Below are 15,654 nucleotides of genomic sequence, written 5' to 3' on the forward strand. Positions count from 1 at the left end.
ATGTCAGTTAACTGCTAGTAGTCTGTTGTTATTTATGTATTATTGTCATTTTGTTTATTTTCTTTGGTTACATCTTCTGACATCAGACTCGGACTTCTCTTGAACTGAATTTTAATGTGCGTTTTGTTATGCGTTTACTTTTCTACATTGGCTAGAGGTATAGGGGGAGGGTTGAGATCTCATAAACATGTTTAACCCCGCCGCATTTTTGCGCCTGTCCCAAGTCAGGAGCCTCTAGCCTTTGTTAGTCTTGTATTATTTTTAATTTTAGATTCTTGTGTACAATTTGGAGTTTAGTATGGCGTTCATTATCACTGAACTAGTATATATATTTGTTTAGGGGCCAGCTGAAGGACGCCTCCGGGTGCGGGAATTTCTCGCTGCATTGAAGACCTGTTGGTGACCTTCTGCTGTTGTCTGTTCTATGGTCGGGTTGTTGTCTCTTTGACACATTCCCCATTTCCGTTCTCAATTTTACTTTTAATCATTATCTTTCGGAATTGTTTTTATAAGAATTGAGAACAGCAAAAATAATCGTTTAGTTTGTATCTATTTGAATGTCAACAATGACCGTCAAAATTCTAAGTGAAGAAGATGAAAGCAGTTTTTAATAGAGTATGACCCACAATACTGTTAATTGATGGAGTGTAATTTCTTTACAAAATTAAAAAAGATATAAAAACTATCTGACATGAATAAAAGGAGATTTAGGGTGCACATCTCGAGAAAAGCTTGAGAGACAAATAGAGGTAGCAGTTCTCCCATTTTAATTTCAGTAAATAAATCATTATATTTAAACACACTGGTTAAAAATTCAAAAAAATGATTTACTGATGGAATATTCTTATCCAAAAACTGGTTTTTTTTTCATTTGAATTTCAAATTAATTTGCAATGCATTCTATAGAAAGAAAACAATGCAAATACAGAGAGTTGTTCCTCCTTAAACATTTATATCGGAATTCCAAAGTTACAGCGATATCATTACTTGTGGACAAAATCAATACAGTATATTTGCGTTTACTTTTTAATCTAGTTGATAGAACAAAATGTTATCGTGAAAACAAATATGCATGTGTTTTGATTTTATGAACCCATTTAACTAGGTTGTAAGCCATTCATGACATTCATAAAATTGTCTAACAATACATTGTTAAACTTTCTTTTTATTTGCTTTGTGGGCCTTTTCTGGTTGTTTGACAGATCATGTATTTTAGACAATGAAACTTTATATTGATTTGTCAAGGTATATCTAATTCTATTCAAAAACATTGAAAGTGTTATTAAACATTCATTTAGTCGATATTTCCGATATTAAGTTTCAGTGGAACTTTAAAGATTCTAACAGAAGGTAAGGAAACGGTGCCAGGATTTAAACATAATTAAATTCTTTATTTTGATACATGAACATGTATTCAAAATATTTCGTTGCATATGTACATGTTATATTTTAGTAGAAAAAATGTATCAATCTAATATTAATCCTTCTAAAGTAATTCAAACGAATTTGTATGCCATCGTTAGTGACATTTTAAAGATCTTCTGACTCTACCGGAGCATCTGAGTTCAAACTGGTTTTTAGTGGTGATCGTGTTGCTCAGTCTTTATAGTTTTCTTTGTAGTATTTTGTGGAATGGTTTTTCTTTTTGTGGTTTTTCTTTTTTTTTTGTGTGTCATGGCTTTATCAGTTTCTCTTCAACTTATGAATTTTGAATGTCCCATTTGTATCTTCCGCTTCTTTTTAACAATAAAAAATAGACATGCAATTTTTAGAACCACAATGAGAATATAGGATGACTATGTAAATTTTTCATGACAGTGAATGTGATAGGTTAAAGTACACAAATTGCAATAAAAGATATGAACTATTAAAACTGATTTTGATAATTATGAAAAGTATCCTCAATGACACTAAAATACCGTTTTTTACACATATGGCCATATATACAACGTACTTTAACAGTTATGAAATTCTTTAACTTTACAAAGGTTCATGATTTTCGCCAGAATTTTAGAATCAAATTTATACAATACGAGAATCATTTATATACCATGAATATACACCCAACCAGATATATCTTTACTCAAACGAGTCTGAAGTTAGGTTCAACTTCACATGATATTATTCATATTGTATTATTGATAAAAGGGGAGATGATCCGAAGAAGGCAAAGACCTACTCACTAAAAACTGCAATACTCTTTTGTTCTGCTGATGGCAAAATTGATGTAATAGCTAGTCAATATCATGATGATCCTGATGCGTGTGAATGTGTTGCATATTTTCAACTCTGATCCTTTGGGTATTCGCAGCCATGGTAATTGTCATTATACATTAATAACGATGTTTCACAAAATGACCTACTAACGGAGTCGCTCGAAAATATATTAAAATCAATGTAAAGCCAAAGTCAAAGTCAAAGTCAAAGATTTTATTGATATAAAATCCAAAATCTGGATTGTCATCAACACACAAACAAAGAACAAACATTTATCATTACAATCAATTATATGTACATAAAATGGTAGTATATATGTTTAATATATCAAAACAAAACATAAAAAGAAATAGAAAAAGATATATAGAATTTTGCAATTTATTATTATTATTTTTTCCCTTCTATCTATTTGACTGAGGAGGTACAGTCTTACATAATAGTAATACAATTTATATAACACATAACGTAAAATAACTCAAGTTAGTGAACGCCTGAACTTGTACATCACATTAAAATACCTTTTATGCAACATTTACTTACATCATAATCATTTCTTTGAAATATGAGATGGAATTTTTCAATGTCTAAAAGATTATTGAAAGATGGTAAAAAATCTGAAATATTCTGAAAAAAAATATTCCTCAACTCATTGAGTTTGGTACATTTTATGGTGAAGTGTAATTCATCTTCAACTTCAAATTTACATAGGGGCATAATCTGTTTTCTAAATCAATCTATGTTTTTAATAATTTATATTCGGGAAGCCTTTTTACAAATACCAATTCATGTCAATGCAAACTTGCAGCTAGCTGTCTTCTTGATATCAATTTTCAAATATGGAAAAAGATGTTATAGGCACACGTTTATTTTTTTTATCTTTTCTTTTCAAACAGAGGTCATATTGCCATTAATCTAGGCAATACCCTTTTTCGTATATCAGAAAAATATAGGATTTCACGGTTGTGTTCCAGTTTTCTTCAAAACTTCGCCGATCATTACTTAAGTTAACAACCGAATCGCGGCTTTACCCAGATAAGTAGGTTTCTTCCGACCCTTCCCGGAGCACTTTATACCTCACCCCTTTTTATTTGGTTTGTGTTTCTAAAACTTGACTTATTTTTCTTTGTTATGTTTTGTGAATTATTGGTGATTTGGGATTATTTTTATGTCCTTCGTTATATTCATGGTCCTATTTGTAACTTTTTATTCTTCCTTAATTAATTTAAAGAACATCTTTAAGACATTACTAATTCACCATCGGCATAATTGTTTTAAATATATTTGAGATATACATATTGCAAGTATCTCCTTTCTTATTTCTTTTACGAAGTTTTATTTCTTTATGGTATAACTACATAGCTTTGTACATATACAAACTAGTCAAACCTTCCATAATTTAACGGTTACAAGGATCTAATGCCTAATTAATATCAAATATAGCAAACATTTAAGCTACGATTCTTGGGCTTCTTTATTGTTCATGAATTTCAAAAGTGGGCTTTAATCAATATCCGTATGTATAGTATCTAATCGTGATATTATTGATCGAGTTTTTCTATGTTTCGAAACACGTTCGTTTGTTTATTTTTATTTTTATTTTTTTTTTATTTTTACTAAACTCTCAAGACAATAACATTTCCTGAAATATTTCATTTATATGCTGCCTTTCCCATCCAATTTTACTAGCAATATATTTCAATCGCATGATAAATTGTAAAAAGACCTTATTGGCTTCATATGAAGTTTGAATACTGTTTACTCATGTCCAATGTTTCGTTCTTTTTAAAAAGATTTTCCTATAGCAGAGTTTCGTCAACTGTTCATGCTAGGGCTGTCATACTTCTTAAGTTTTTTTTAATGTTAGAAAACATATATCTTATTGGCAACACAATAGAATATCAAGAAAAAATGCGATTATTTATTTTTTAACTGGCTAGGATTTTTTATATAGCAGATCATATTGAGGTGTCGATTTTCATTTGGCTGTTACTGACTGCCATTACTTTATATAATTTTGCTACCTAGTTTGTTAGGGGAAAATGATATAATTTCGGAACATTACAATACAATTCGATATACCCTTTCTCATTCTCCACCAACGATTTTGTTTTAATCATTAAAGTTTTGTTCCTAGATTTTCCTTAGGAGTTATGGGTTTTCATTGTCGCATATGATTGCTAACCGATTAGCAAAATCCTCCCTATATTTTGTTCTTATTTTACAGGTAATCTGTTTTATCTATTTGTAGATCATTGAAAGTTTATAATGTCAGTAATACAACCGGTTGGTCGGGGTGATTATTTCATCCCCCGAGAGTACAGAAGACGGCCAAATATCGAGGTGATTCTTCAAGACATGGAGTCCTATATCAACAAGCGGACATTAGACGTGGCGGACCGAGAATATGTCACACTTATGGATAATGAATACCACCTCCTCAAGAAGTATCGAGACAAGGTTAAATGGCTATCTTATATTTATATGTAGCACATTATGAATTTAATTAATTAAAGTTGTTAATATAATTGTAATCTGATAATATTTGATATTGTTTTATATAATTTGATATGTTGTGAAATAAAATCTTGTAAAGAGGTAAGACAATAATAGTTTCTTTTACGGAAAATAATGATTTTCAATATATAAAGCGAAAATTAGTAACCAAAAGACACTTGTAAAAGCATAAAGCGATAAACTTATATTAACGTTAAGCGTCTATCAACGTAAATTATAATGTTGAAGTAGTAAGCTTCTCTGATCCAAATATCTTAACCTAAACAACTTTCGAATTTACCTATTTTTAAAATTCTCACATTATCCAGAGATTGAATCTATCCTATACATAATCTAATTCTAAATTAAATGATGTATAAATGCTTTAATACTGCATACTTCTTATCCAAAAGTAAACCTGTTAAAATGATTAATACTCGAGCTTGTCATTTAAGCGTATGTATGTGAAAGAGAGGAAGGGAACACTTGTTTCATACGTGCATCATTGTCGAACGAAGTTTGACTTATATATGGTAAAAGTAAAGCAAATTTAATTGTCATCGATATGAAAAAGAAAGTATTTATACTTGTCCACTGAATTTAAGATAGAAGCATGGATAAGTAGGACAAAACTTTGCACGAGTAATACAAAGGAACGTACGGTGGTCATGACATATAGTTGTTAACTTCTATGTCATTTGGTCTCTGATGGAGAGTTGTCTCATTGGCGATCATACCACATTTCTTGTCTTTAATAAATCTTGTTATTTTTAGTATAATGCATACGTACAAAACATTCAAAGAATAGATAAGCAGATAGCAGCTGATTCTGACTTTTTGACTGCCAGTAACCTGTATGTAGTTCTAAAGAAAGCTTGTGATAACTGGCGACCTAAAGGGAAAACAGCCATGGAAGAATTTAGAGAACTTCAGAACTTTACAAAGCTTTATAGTGACTTAGAACGTTCATATGTGAGTGTTTTACAAATAAAAATGATTATAACTTATAGGATCAAGCAAAAGACTGAAAAAAGAGGTTACCAGTTGTACCTGGTAATGTATGGGCTAGGAGTGTGGTGTATTTTAGCCACACTACACATTTAGCATACTAACCTAAGATGTTGAACCAATTTTGTGTTGAAGAAAAGCCCATAGGAATCAAATTAACGTTTTTAGACGTATTCTGTAAACGTTAAATGACCACTTATGTATGAATGGTTGAATATTGATTGGACTCTCTACAATATATTTACAGATGTGTTGAATTGGCTTGTCATTGCCATCCCACGGGCACTAGTCCAATAGTGTCAATTTTACTTGTGCTTCCTAATGCCATGCCGTATGCTGACTATTTGATCTTGTTTCAAAATTGTGAATTACAAATTTTCTCTTTCACATGGCAATGATCGAATCTATAATTGCATAATGTACCTATAATACTTCATCATTAGATTATACATTTTAGATTGCAGTGGTCATCTTAGCTATATAATGTTTGAAAACTTTTTTGAAATATTCCAAATGATATTAGATTTACTCAGCCATTTTAGTTATATTATATCTATCAGTTGATGAAAATATGGTGTCAATTATACCATAGAGACTGTTATTGTTTTCTATAGTCATCTGATTTGTAAATTTTGATTGAGTGAGGATTCGCATGGCGGGTGAAACATGCATAGCAGGAGACGCTTACCCTGTCGACGCACCTACTTTTGCCACTTTTGGAGTTCATGCGATTTTGTGTTTGCCATGATGTGTATCTTATAAATGGATTTAGGAGATTTGAATATCGGTGAAGAATTGTTGACTTTATTGTAAGAATGGTTCAAAGTGGCACGACTTCTTAAATTTAATTAATCATCTGAGAGATGCAAACGTTGTATTGATACATTTCATAGTAATACTACACATGTTTACTTTTTATTTCACCAAATACTGCAGGGTAAAGATGGTGGTACCTACAAAGCTATTCCTAACGTCCATACCTCCATACCGGGGCTGCAACCCAAAGATGAATATAGTCCTCGTAGTCAGAGTTATGAATCTCCAAGATCTGATTCTAAGGCTCTATCCATCTCTTATGTTCCAATAGAAGCCTATGAAAAATTAGAAAGGAAATTGGGTAAACAAGAAGAAGTTATTGCAAGAAAAGGAGCAGAAATAAATGAACTTAGAAGCAGGTAATAAAGTGATTTTCTTCATTCATTATTCATAGTAAAGATAACAATCATATATATGCAATGATAATATGCTAATGTGGTTTTGAACGAAAAAATAACGAGCGGTTTTAGTATCTATTCTAGACAAAATATTGGAAAAGAAAGTAAAAATAATTAATATATTCAACTTTAGCTCATTTCAAACCAATTAAAAATTACATGACTGTGTCAATACAATATATTGATATTGCTAAGAAGTAATATTAACAACGTCTTCTTGTCTATTTACCATATAAAAGGATTGGCAGCATATCCGCTAGGGATTCTTTTCCTGAACATCTTAGTCCTACAAAAATAGCTGATAAATTTAAGAATCTGTATGAAGTAGAATGGTACGCTGCTGTGGGATTGATTGGCACCAAACAAGGACAACGGAAGCATCAAACATCAGAGGAGGAGGACTATGCAATATATAAACTACTTCGAATAATCAGAGTAGGTGCAAAAAAGAATTTTTATCAAGTTAGCTTATTGTCGTATAAACGTTTATGACTTGTAGGATCTGAAAATATATATAAAAAATACATTTACTAACACTGTTCATGATGCTCTAGCTTTATACACCAAAAGAAAAGTCTATAATTATTCTTAAGTCATTACTTCGGTACGGACTTGCATGAATAAAGGACGCCCGCAAACATATTTAACCCCGCCACATTCTGTATGTGCCTGTCCCAAGTCATGAGCCTGTAATTCAGTGGTTGTATATCATATTTGTTTTTCGTTCATTGTTTTGTACATAAATCAGGCCGTTAGTTTTCTCGTTTGAATTGTTTTACATTTGTCATTTCGGGGCCTTTTATAGGTGACTATGCGGTATGGGTTTTGCTCAATGTTCAAGGCCGTACGGTGACCTATACTAAATAGTTGTTAACTTCTATGTCATTTGGTCTCTGGTGGAGAGTTGGCAAGCATACCACATCTTCTTTTTAAATTTCCCCGTTTTTTTAAACGTAGTTTTAAACTTCCTACGGTAAAATTGACCCTAGATCAATTTAGCTATTATTTAGGTCCTTTTTTACGTATTTTACATCCCTGATTTCAAATATTTAAGTTTGAGCGTTTCGGATGAAGTTTATTCCAGAAAAGCGCTTCTGACGCACGGAATATATAAAAATATTACAGAATATAGAGCGGCTTTGAAATGTATTCTGTTTGTAGAAAGTATAGTGTGTGTACTTTTCCGGAATCATTGTTGTTAATTGAATGAGTAATCTTAAAGAAGGTTAAAATACATATAAAAATGTCATATAACCTGATTATGCAAAAAATTAAATTGAGCCCTCGTTACTATAAAAATTTAAAAAAATAAATGAATGCAATGATAAGATGTAGAATTAAATGCACTCAAACAAGAAAACACATAATTATTCAACCCACATTTCCTAATAATACAAATTACAGTTCTTGTAAATCAGTTTTAAAAAGTGTAAAATTATCATTCTGTAAATTGTCAAATTAAATTGAATTAAAATGAAATAGCAAATGTATTAATTACACGTATTGTGAAGTATAGGTACCATCAAATGTGATACAAGTATATAATATACCGACTATCGTTATACTAAATTAGTACATATTTTATGCTCATGATTTTATAATAGCTATCCCTATTTCTACAGTATGGCTACACTTGGTGTAAAAAGCTGGCCGCAGAGCAGTTAGATGAACTTTCTGAGGCCATGTCACAACCTGTAGCAGATCCTGGTGTAAAACCTGCTTCTCGATTGGTAAGATGGTAAAAAGATTTACTTGAGACAGTTGTTTGAACTACTTGATGTTTTTACCACCACTCCCTTGTATTTCAGCGGTTTAACTTTTAAAAAGAAAAATTTAATGTATCTGCAAAATAGAGGTATCATTATGAAGTATTTAGTGTTTAAATGGTTGATCATTATAATATTTTGTTTTCTATATCTTGATTGAGACATGAGGCGCCATTGGTTTTATTATAAAAAGTAGAAAAGACAACTAATAATATATGTATTTACTGTACAAACTTAAAGAATGTATGATCTTTCAAATATATGTGGGTCTGACGCAATAGTCAGTTAGGCTACAAAAAACATTAGTTTTCAATTGGTTTAATTTCAGTTTTTAGTGACTCCTTCTGGTTCAAAATGAAATCTATTAATCTTCTCTGTCGTAAATGATCAGTAAAGGAAATGTTTGATTTGATTAAAAAACAACAGATTTATGTATAAAAATAAACTGATAAAGTGGTTATGCAAGAATGCAAAAAGTCGTTATATCATTAGAACTTTCATGCATTGAACTTATTTTGAAAGTGCAAGAAATGTGTACATTGTTATGATATTGCAGAGTAACACAGTAGCAAAAACACCACGAACAGGGAGACTGTCGTCCAATCTAGTTTTACAACAAGCCAGAGATTTTAGGAAGCAGATGGCTACCTCATCAGTTGATGCTGTGGTAGATGTATGTTAAATAACTAATAACAATTTGAATCTTGATGAAAACTTATTGTTTGTAAAACTGTTGACTTGTTTACAACATTTCAAATATAAATAAGAAGATGTGGTATGAGTGCCAATGAGACAACTCTCCATCCAAGTCACAATGTATAAAAATTTAACAATTATAGGTCAAAGTACGGCCTTCAACACGGAGCCTTGGCTCACACCGAACAGCAAGCTATAAAGGGCCCCAAAATGACTAGTGTAAAACAATTCAAACAGGAAAACCAACGGTCTAATTATTTTACTACGTGAGTGTTCTGTTATATGGATATATCTCGAAAATTAAAAATAATTTGGGCAAAGAAGACTTTTCCTCTCAGAAATTATGGAAACTCGACCGTAACATATCCTGAACTTTTTTTAAACTAATTAATGGAACCTAACGCTGAACGAGGAAAATTGTTACCTGTTTTTGTTGCTTTTATTGTAATTCTTTCCTTTTTCTTTACTATCAAACCAATAACTTATATCTCGCACTTGTTAATTGTATTATTATATCAATAATTACACTAACTTTTTTTAAACAGATACGTTAAAGTAGATTTATTTTATTGCAGCGGTTTAAAGTTGAAGTGATAAAGGACGAGCTTGGTATGGATACCCAGCGATTGTCACCTTCAGTCATTAAGTTTATCCACAAAGCAGCCGAGTTATTGTGGTACATGTGTATTCTTGATCCTCCAATGTACATTGCCTGGCCTGAATATAACGAAACATTTGATACAACAAAATATATATTTTATAAACAGAAAGATAAAGGACGGAAAGTTAAGGTACCCGTCTGGCCAGCTCTTTACCTGCAAGAAAAGGGACAGCTTATAACAAAAGGTTTTGCAAAAGGATACTAAATGTTATCATATATATTTGTTTAATAAGATTAAGGCGACTGTTTATATATATGTCGTGTTGATTTTGACTAAATTACCATGTTATTGCTTTTTATGGTTGGCATCAATTACCATTTTACTGGTTAACATTACAATTCTATAAAGTTACTCTGCAAGATTATAGCTGTCATTTCCGCAATTCTTTCGCTTCTAAGTAAAAAAACTGCGGTAAAGCAATGCATTGTCCGCCCGACATGTTTTACTGTATTTTGTTACCATTCAGTTGCTTTCTTGAATGAAAATGTAAGGTTGAAGGGATATCAAAATATATAGCAAATGCGGCAAATAACTTGGATAAGAAATACGTGTCATTATGGTGAAATTATGTTATTTCAGATGTTATGGTTTTATTTAGATAAATAATCAAATAAAATATTATATCGATAGTGAAATTTGTTCTGTTTTTTTCATGCATTTTGTTGATCCTAATATAACATACATCTCTTATAATGCATTTTGTAATGAGGTAGAACACTAAAACAAGCACGAATACGAGTCATGCATATCCCTATATTTTTCACAAACTCAAAACTCCACACTTAAATGTTCTAAATCGAACTTAAAGAATATAACATATTATAAATGAAACAAAACTCAATTCTCCACCAACAAGGCATTCATATACTCATCAAAGATACAGTATGTGTCATAGTTTGCCATCCATCGAAGAACTTATCCAAACTATTTAGACTCGCAGCCTTCGATTAAACTAGATTTGTCGGTAGACACGTATGCTCCACCTAGCTGTATCCCAATGTTTTGAATTTACAATTCTGGAATTGCATATGAAAGCTTTAAGGTGACGAGTACCAGGGACATACACTGACAACACTGCGCTCATGAGTTTATATTCTAATTCATTAATTCAGACCAACATAAATTTACTAAATAAACTCAATACTTTTATGTCGGATCAGCTCGCAGGACAATGTGCAGCTTTCGAAAAATAAGGAAAAGGCGAAAAGCACAGCATTCAATTCCAATTTTATAAGAACCGGATAGTCGATCCTCCAAGGACTCTAACATAACCATCCTTTGCTATGTTACTTTTCAATCGACCATATTTTTGTTCAGTACATCAGCCGTTGCAGCAGCCGATGCCCCTTCTGAATGGAGACAGTGTTGGGAAATGGTGGGAAAAAGATGAAAAAGTGCAACATTATAATAGAAACTTGATATATATCTGAAATTAAGGACTTCCCGATGTTTCAACCAAAGCGAAATGTACGTTACTGTAATGACAACATACAGAAACGCATTTTCTTGTAAATTTCAGAATGAAATATAGCTACTAAAAGTTAAAATTTACTTTCCAGTTGAAAGTGATGAGAGTATATTATAGACAATTCAATGAAACAACATGTAAACTTTAATAAACTGAAATAAGTAACGAACATTTCAAAATTTCATAATCTTCTGCTCACGTCAATTGTTATTACTGTAAAGTTCCTCAATTTTTGCTACATCATCGGGGTTTACTTTAAGCATTCTTTTCGATTTCCCGGAGGGTTGTGGTTTTGAAATCTTGCACAAAATTTCCTTACGGTCAACCCAAATAACATCGGACCTACTTAGCCACTGATACATTGCTTTCTTCTGTTCTAGAAAAGAGATTTCAATGGTGTTAATATATCTTCATTTTTTTATTTGACCGATGTACCATTTATTTAAGTAGATAGCAGCCACGTAATCTGCACTGCTATATTCCACGTCTGGATAAGTTTCCCTGGGTTCATCTGAAGCCTCTGCTGTTTCATCCGTTTGAGTTCCAGTCTTCAAAACTCTTTCCAGCTGCCAATTTTCACATGTAAATTCATCTGACAAACAAGTTACGCAATAACAACTTGTATTACGAACAGCAACTACAGCATTGCCCTTTTCTGCTACAGCGTGTAATTTCATCGTACCTGGTATTGGACGAAGCTTTTGTTTGGAAATAAGTTTGCTTTTATTTTCACATTGGTCTTTAGGCAAGAAAATGAACTTGATGCTCTTTAAACTACACGATTGTGATTGTGTCCATGCGTAGAAATCATGTGGATCTTGTATTGCGACTTTCCCCGTACGCACCGCTTCGTCTGCCATTCGTTACTAGTGCCTCCAATCCCATCGCATGGGCCTTTCCCAAGACCGGCCTCCCAATAGTTCCACTTGGCCCTTATGCCGTAATCGAGACTGTGATTAGCAATAGCATTAAATATTGCTTTATTGTGATATTGAGATGTCGGACTATCCGTCCAGTAATGGATACATTCTACAGTTGGAAGTAGCTGTTTTATTTCTGGTATAATTTGGTCGATGATGGATAGTACAGTTGCTGAATTGTGACCCATCTCATCTGAGATTACTACTATACTTTTGTGGAGCAGCTCATCCCCGTCAACCTTGTAGTAAACTACAACGGGATGTATTGTCACGCTAGTCTGATTCCAAAGCGAGTGTTTAGGGAACGTCAACTCAAATAATACTCTGGTAATCTAGCTTTCAATGTGCAAGAATTGTCCGAAGAATTAGTACCCGGTATTATACTACCAACTCAAACAATATTTGAAAAACGATTGGCCAATAGGTTGCTGATACCCATTTCGGCACAATCAAGTACCATCAACATTACAAGCAATTATATAATGTTTGATTGCTCTTAAGACTAAATACAACGGTCGTATAATCTTATTGTTTTCACATAAAAGGACTGAGTAAAACAGTCTACAGCTTATATTCTAGAATAAATAATAATTATCTAATTTTATATTAAAGGGGCATTTGCTAAGATTTAGACAAACATTTTAAACGAGATTTTGTGTTTTTGTTTCAAACATTTGTAAAAGTGGAATTTTGAAATAATTTTTCGCTATAGGCAGTCAATTTGGTTCAATTTTGTCAAAATAGGTTTAAAAATATCGCTTATGTATCATCAAATTTGGCTTGCAAGTTAATAATTCATCCTTATTTGAATCCGTATTCATGCGATCTTCAATTTATTCCTTAGCAAGAGATGGGTAACGCATGATTGTGCTAAGCAATTTCAGTTATGAAATTAAGAACACTGTCAACATTGAAAAGTGAAACAAGGGAGCCCCTGGAAAGAACCATTTCGTTGACTGATAAGACCAACAAGAAAATTCATTCTTATACAGGTTAAAACCAGACTCCAGCTAGCGAACAATAAGATGCACCAAGCTAGCGAACAATAAGATGCATCAAGCTAGCGAACTATAAGAAAACGCGTCAACCTGATCATGCCTAAAAACCGAAGACTTGCAATAACATGAAGCGTCCTTTGAAATCAGAAAGCCGGGCATCTAAAATTCCTTTTAGCTAATCCTTTCTCTTTTTAGTGTTCTCTGATTAGAGATGGGTTTGTTGTCTTTATTATAATGACACAATTAATAACAATTAATTCTCTAATCAGAGAACACTAAAAAGAGAAAGGATTAGCTAAAAGGAATTTTAGATGCCCGGCTTTCAGATTTCAAAGGACGTTTCATGTTATTGCAAGTCTTCGGTTTTTAGGCATGATCAAGTTGGCGCGTTTTCTTATTGTTCGCTAGCTTATTGTTCGCTAGCTTGATGCATCTTATTGTTCGCTGGCTTATTGTTCGCTAGCTTGAGTCTGGTCATGTTAAAGGTAAAGAAGAGATCTGAAACACCCGATTTCGTAATCGATAATTTTATTGATATAACCAGCTCTCATATTTTCGCCTCTAGGTATCCATTGTACATGTGTGCTTAATGAAATTTCCTTCTGTAATTAACAATTAGAAAATGGAAATGGCTATCTTTTGAATTTGTTTTTTCAAACTTCCTGATAGAACAATTCTGACACACAATTTTATTTTTTTTGTAGCCATCTTAAGGATATTCCAGTGTACTGATGTTTGTCATTTAGTCGTTTTTCGTTTTTTGTCGTGGCTTTATCAGTTTGTTTTTAACTTGAGTGTTTGAGTTTGAATGTTCTTTTGGTATGTTTTGCCTCTCTTTTATTGATATGAGGTAAGGGTTTGTTTCATCACTGGAAAATTTTCTATGGAGATCATTTGGTCTTGTCCCCTCACTCGTGCTTAACTAACTTTGAAACGTTTGCATAGTTTACATGTTATTGTGATTAGGTCAGTTTTAGATGAACCACTAATGGAAAGTCAATGATATTTAAACAGGTGTAGCACATGTCATTTCATGAAGATTATATGGACCCACGCTAAAGTTTGCGATCAGGTCAAGCCACTTATTGTAAGTCAATGATATTTGGTATGCAGTTTTTACTAGCAATTGCAATTTCTCAGTTGCCTATCGATTATCTGGCCCTTCACCTTCATTCATTGTTCGTTGACTAAGAATGTTTTGCATAGTTTACTTGTTAAAGTATTGCCATGATTTTTAATTCAAGATTTGCATTATACTATCAAAATAAGATAAAGGCAAGGCATATCTCTGCATGTGTCACTAGGTTATTGTTAAAATATTTTGCATTCCTATTCAACCATGGAAAAATATGTGTTTGAAATCAGAGGCTGGTGGCTAATAGTCCAGTAAATCTATGTAGAAAAGGCATAAACATCAACAAAATTGCAACAGAAACTGTTTAAGTATTTGTGTGTCTAGGCGTCATGATATTTAATATACTAAAAGTCTGACAAATTTTAAAATAGCTTTGGAAATAGATGGATTTGGGTTAAAATCATAGTTTTTTCAACAAAAAAAATCATTGAAAACTGGGAATTTTTAATATCTATATTATTGATGGAGCAGCATATATCATTCCAATATAAATCTATTTGAAACATCACAAACATGATTGTATAAAAAAAAAACTGACAAAAATTCTTGACCAGAAATTAGAATTTAGAGGCAAAAACAAAGATTTTATCATAAAATCTCCGAAAAAAGGAAACCGGAAAATTTGTCAAATGCTACTCCTTTTCCATCGTAACATAATTTGATGACTCTATACGGAAACTGACAAAATTTAATTACCAGAAAATGACTATTTGGAGTAAAAAAATAAGATTTTTATCATGAAATCTTAGAAAACAGGAACCGAAAAATTTGTCAAATGTAATGCAAATTCAGATTTGTTTGTCAATATTCTCCCAATCATATATTGAATACGTTGAAATATTTAAAATCTCTCATGAAAAAAAACCAAAACAATATTTAAGATAAATATCTTTGTTAAATACTTCCTTTAAAAAAAAATCATTCACACTTTAAAAGTAGATAAAATGTGTAATTATTATGATTCTGTCGAATTCAAACTTCTGTTGCCAAGAATTTTAAGGTATCTATAGAATTTAAATTTCGTATAATCATATATTAACTGATCCAGAGCCTGAGAATAAGCTGGAAGAAAGGACT

At 32.0% G+C, this 15,654-nt stretch overlaps 1 protein-coding gene across 1 annotated transcript; it reads left to right on the forward strand.

The window, feature by feature from the left end:
- The first annotated feature begins 4,739 nt into the window (after positions 1-4,739).
- LOC127715544 (uncharacterized) lies at positions 4,740-10,668 on the forward strand. Its single transcript, XM_052221633.1, has 7 exons — positions 4,740-4,812; positions 5,485-5,682; positions 6,655-6,893; positions 7,172-7,367; positions 8,555-8,662; positions 9,255-9,371; positions 9,970-10,668. Exons 2-7 carry the CDS (start codon positions 5,620-5,622, stop codon positions 10,258-10,260), a joined length of 1,014 nt encoding a protein of 337 aa, XP_052077593.1. The 5' UTR covers positions 4,740-4,812; positions 5,485-5,619; the 3' UTR covers positions 10,261-10,668.
- The last annotated feature ends 4,986 nt before the right edge of the window (positions 10,669-15,654 follow it).

Source organism: Mytilus californianus, unplaced genomic scaffold (genome assembly GCF_021869535.1).
Source record: "Mytilus californianus isolate M0D057914Y unplaced genomic scaffold, xbMytCali1.0.p SCAF_9, whole genome shotgun sequence".
Lineage (NCBI taxonomy): Eukaryota > Metazoa > Mollusca > Bivalvia > Mytilida > Mytilidae > Mytilus > Mytilus californianus.

Coding starts and splice junctions, on each gene's coding strand:
- LOC127715544 (XM_052221633.1), top strand. CDS start 5,620: ATGGAAGAATTTAGAGAACTTCAGAACTTTACAAAGCTTTATAGTGAC. Junction 5,683..6,654: donor GTGACTTAGAACGTTCATAT/GTGAGTGTTTTA, acceptor CAAATACTGCAG/GGTAAAGATGGTGGTACCTA. Junction 9,372..9,969: donor CAGTTGATGCTGTGGTAGAT/GTATGTTAAATA, acceptor ATTTTATTGCAG/CGGTTTAAAGTTGAAGTGAT.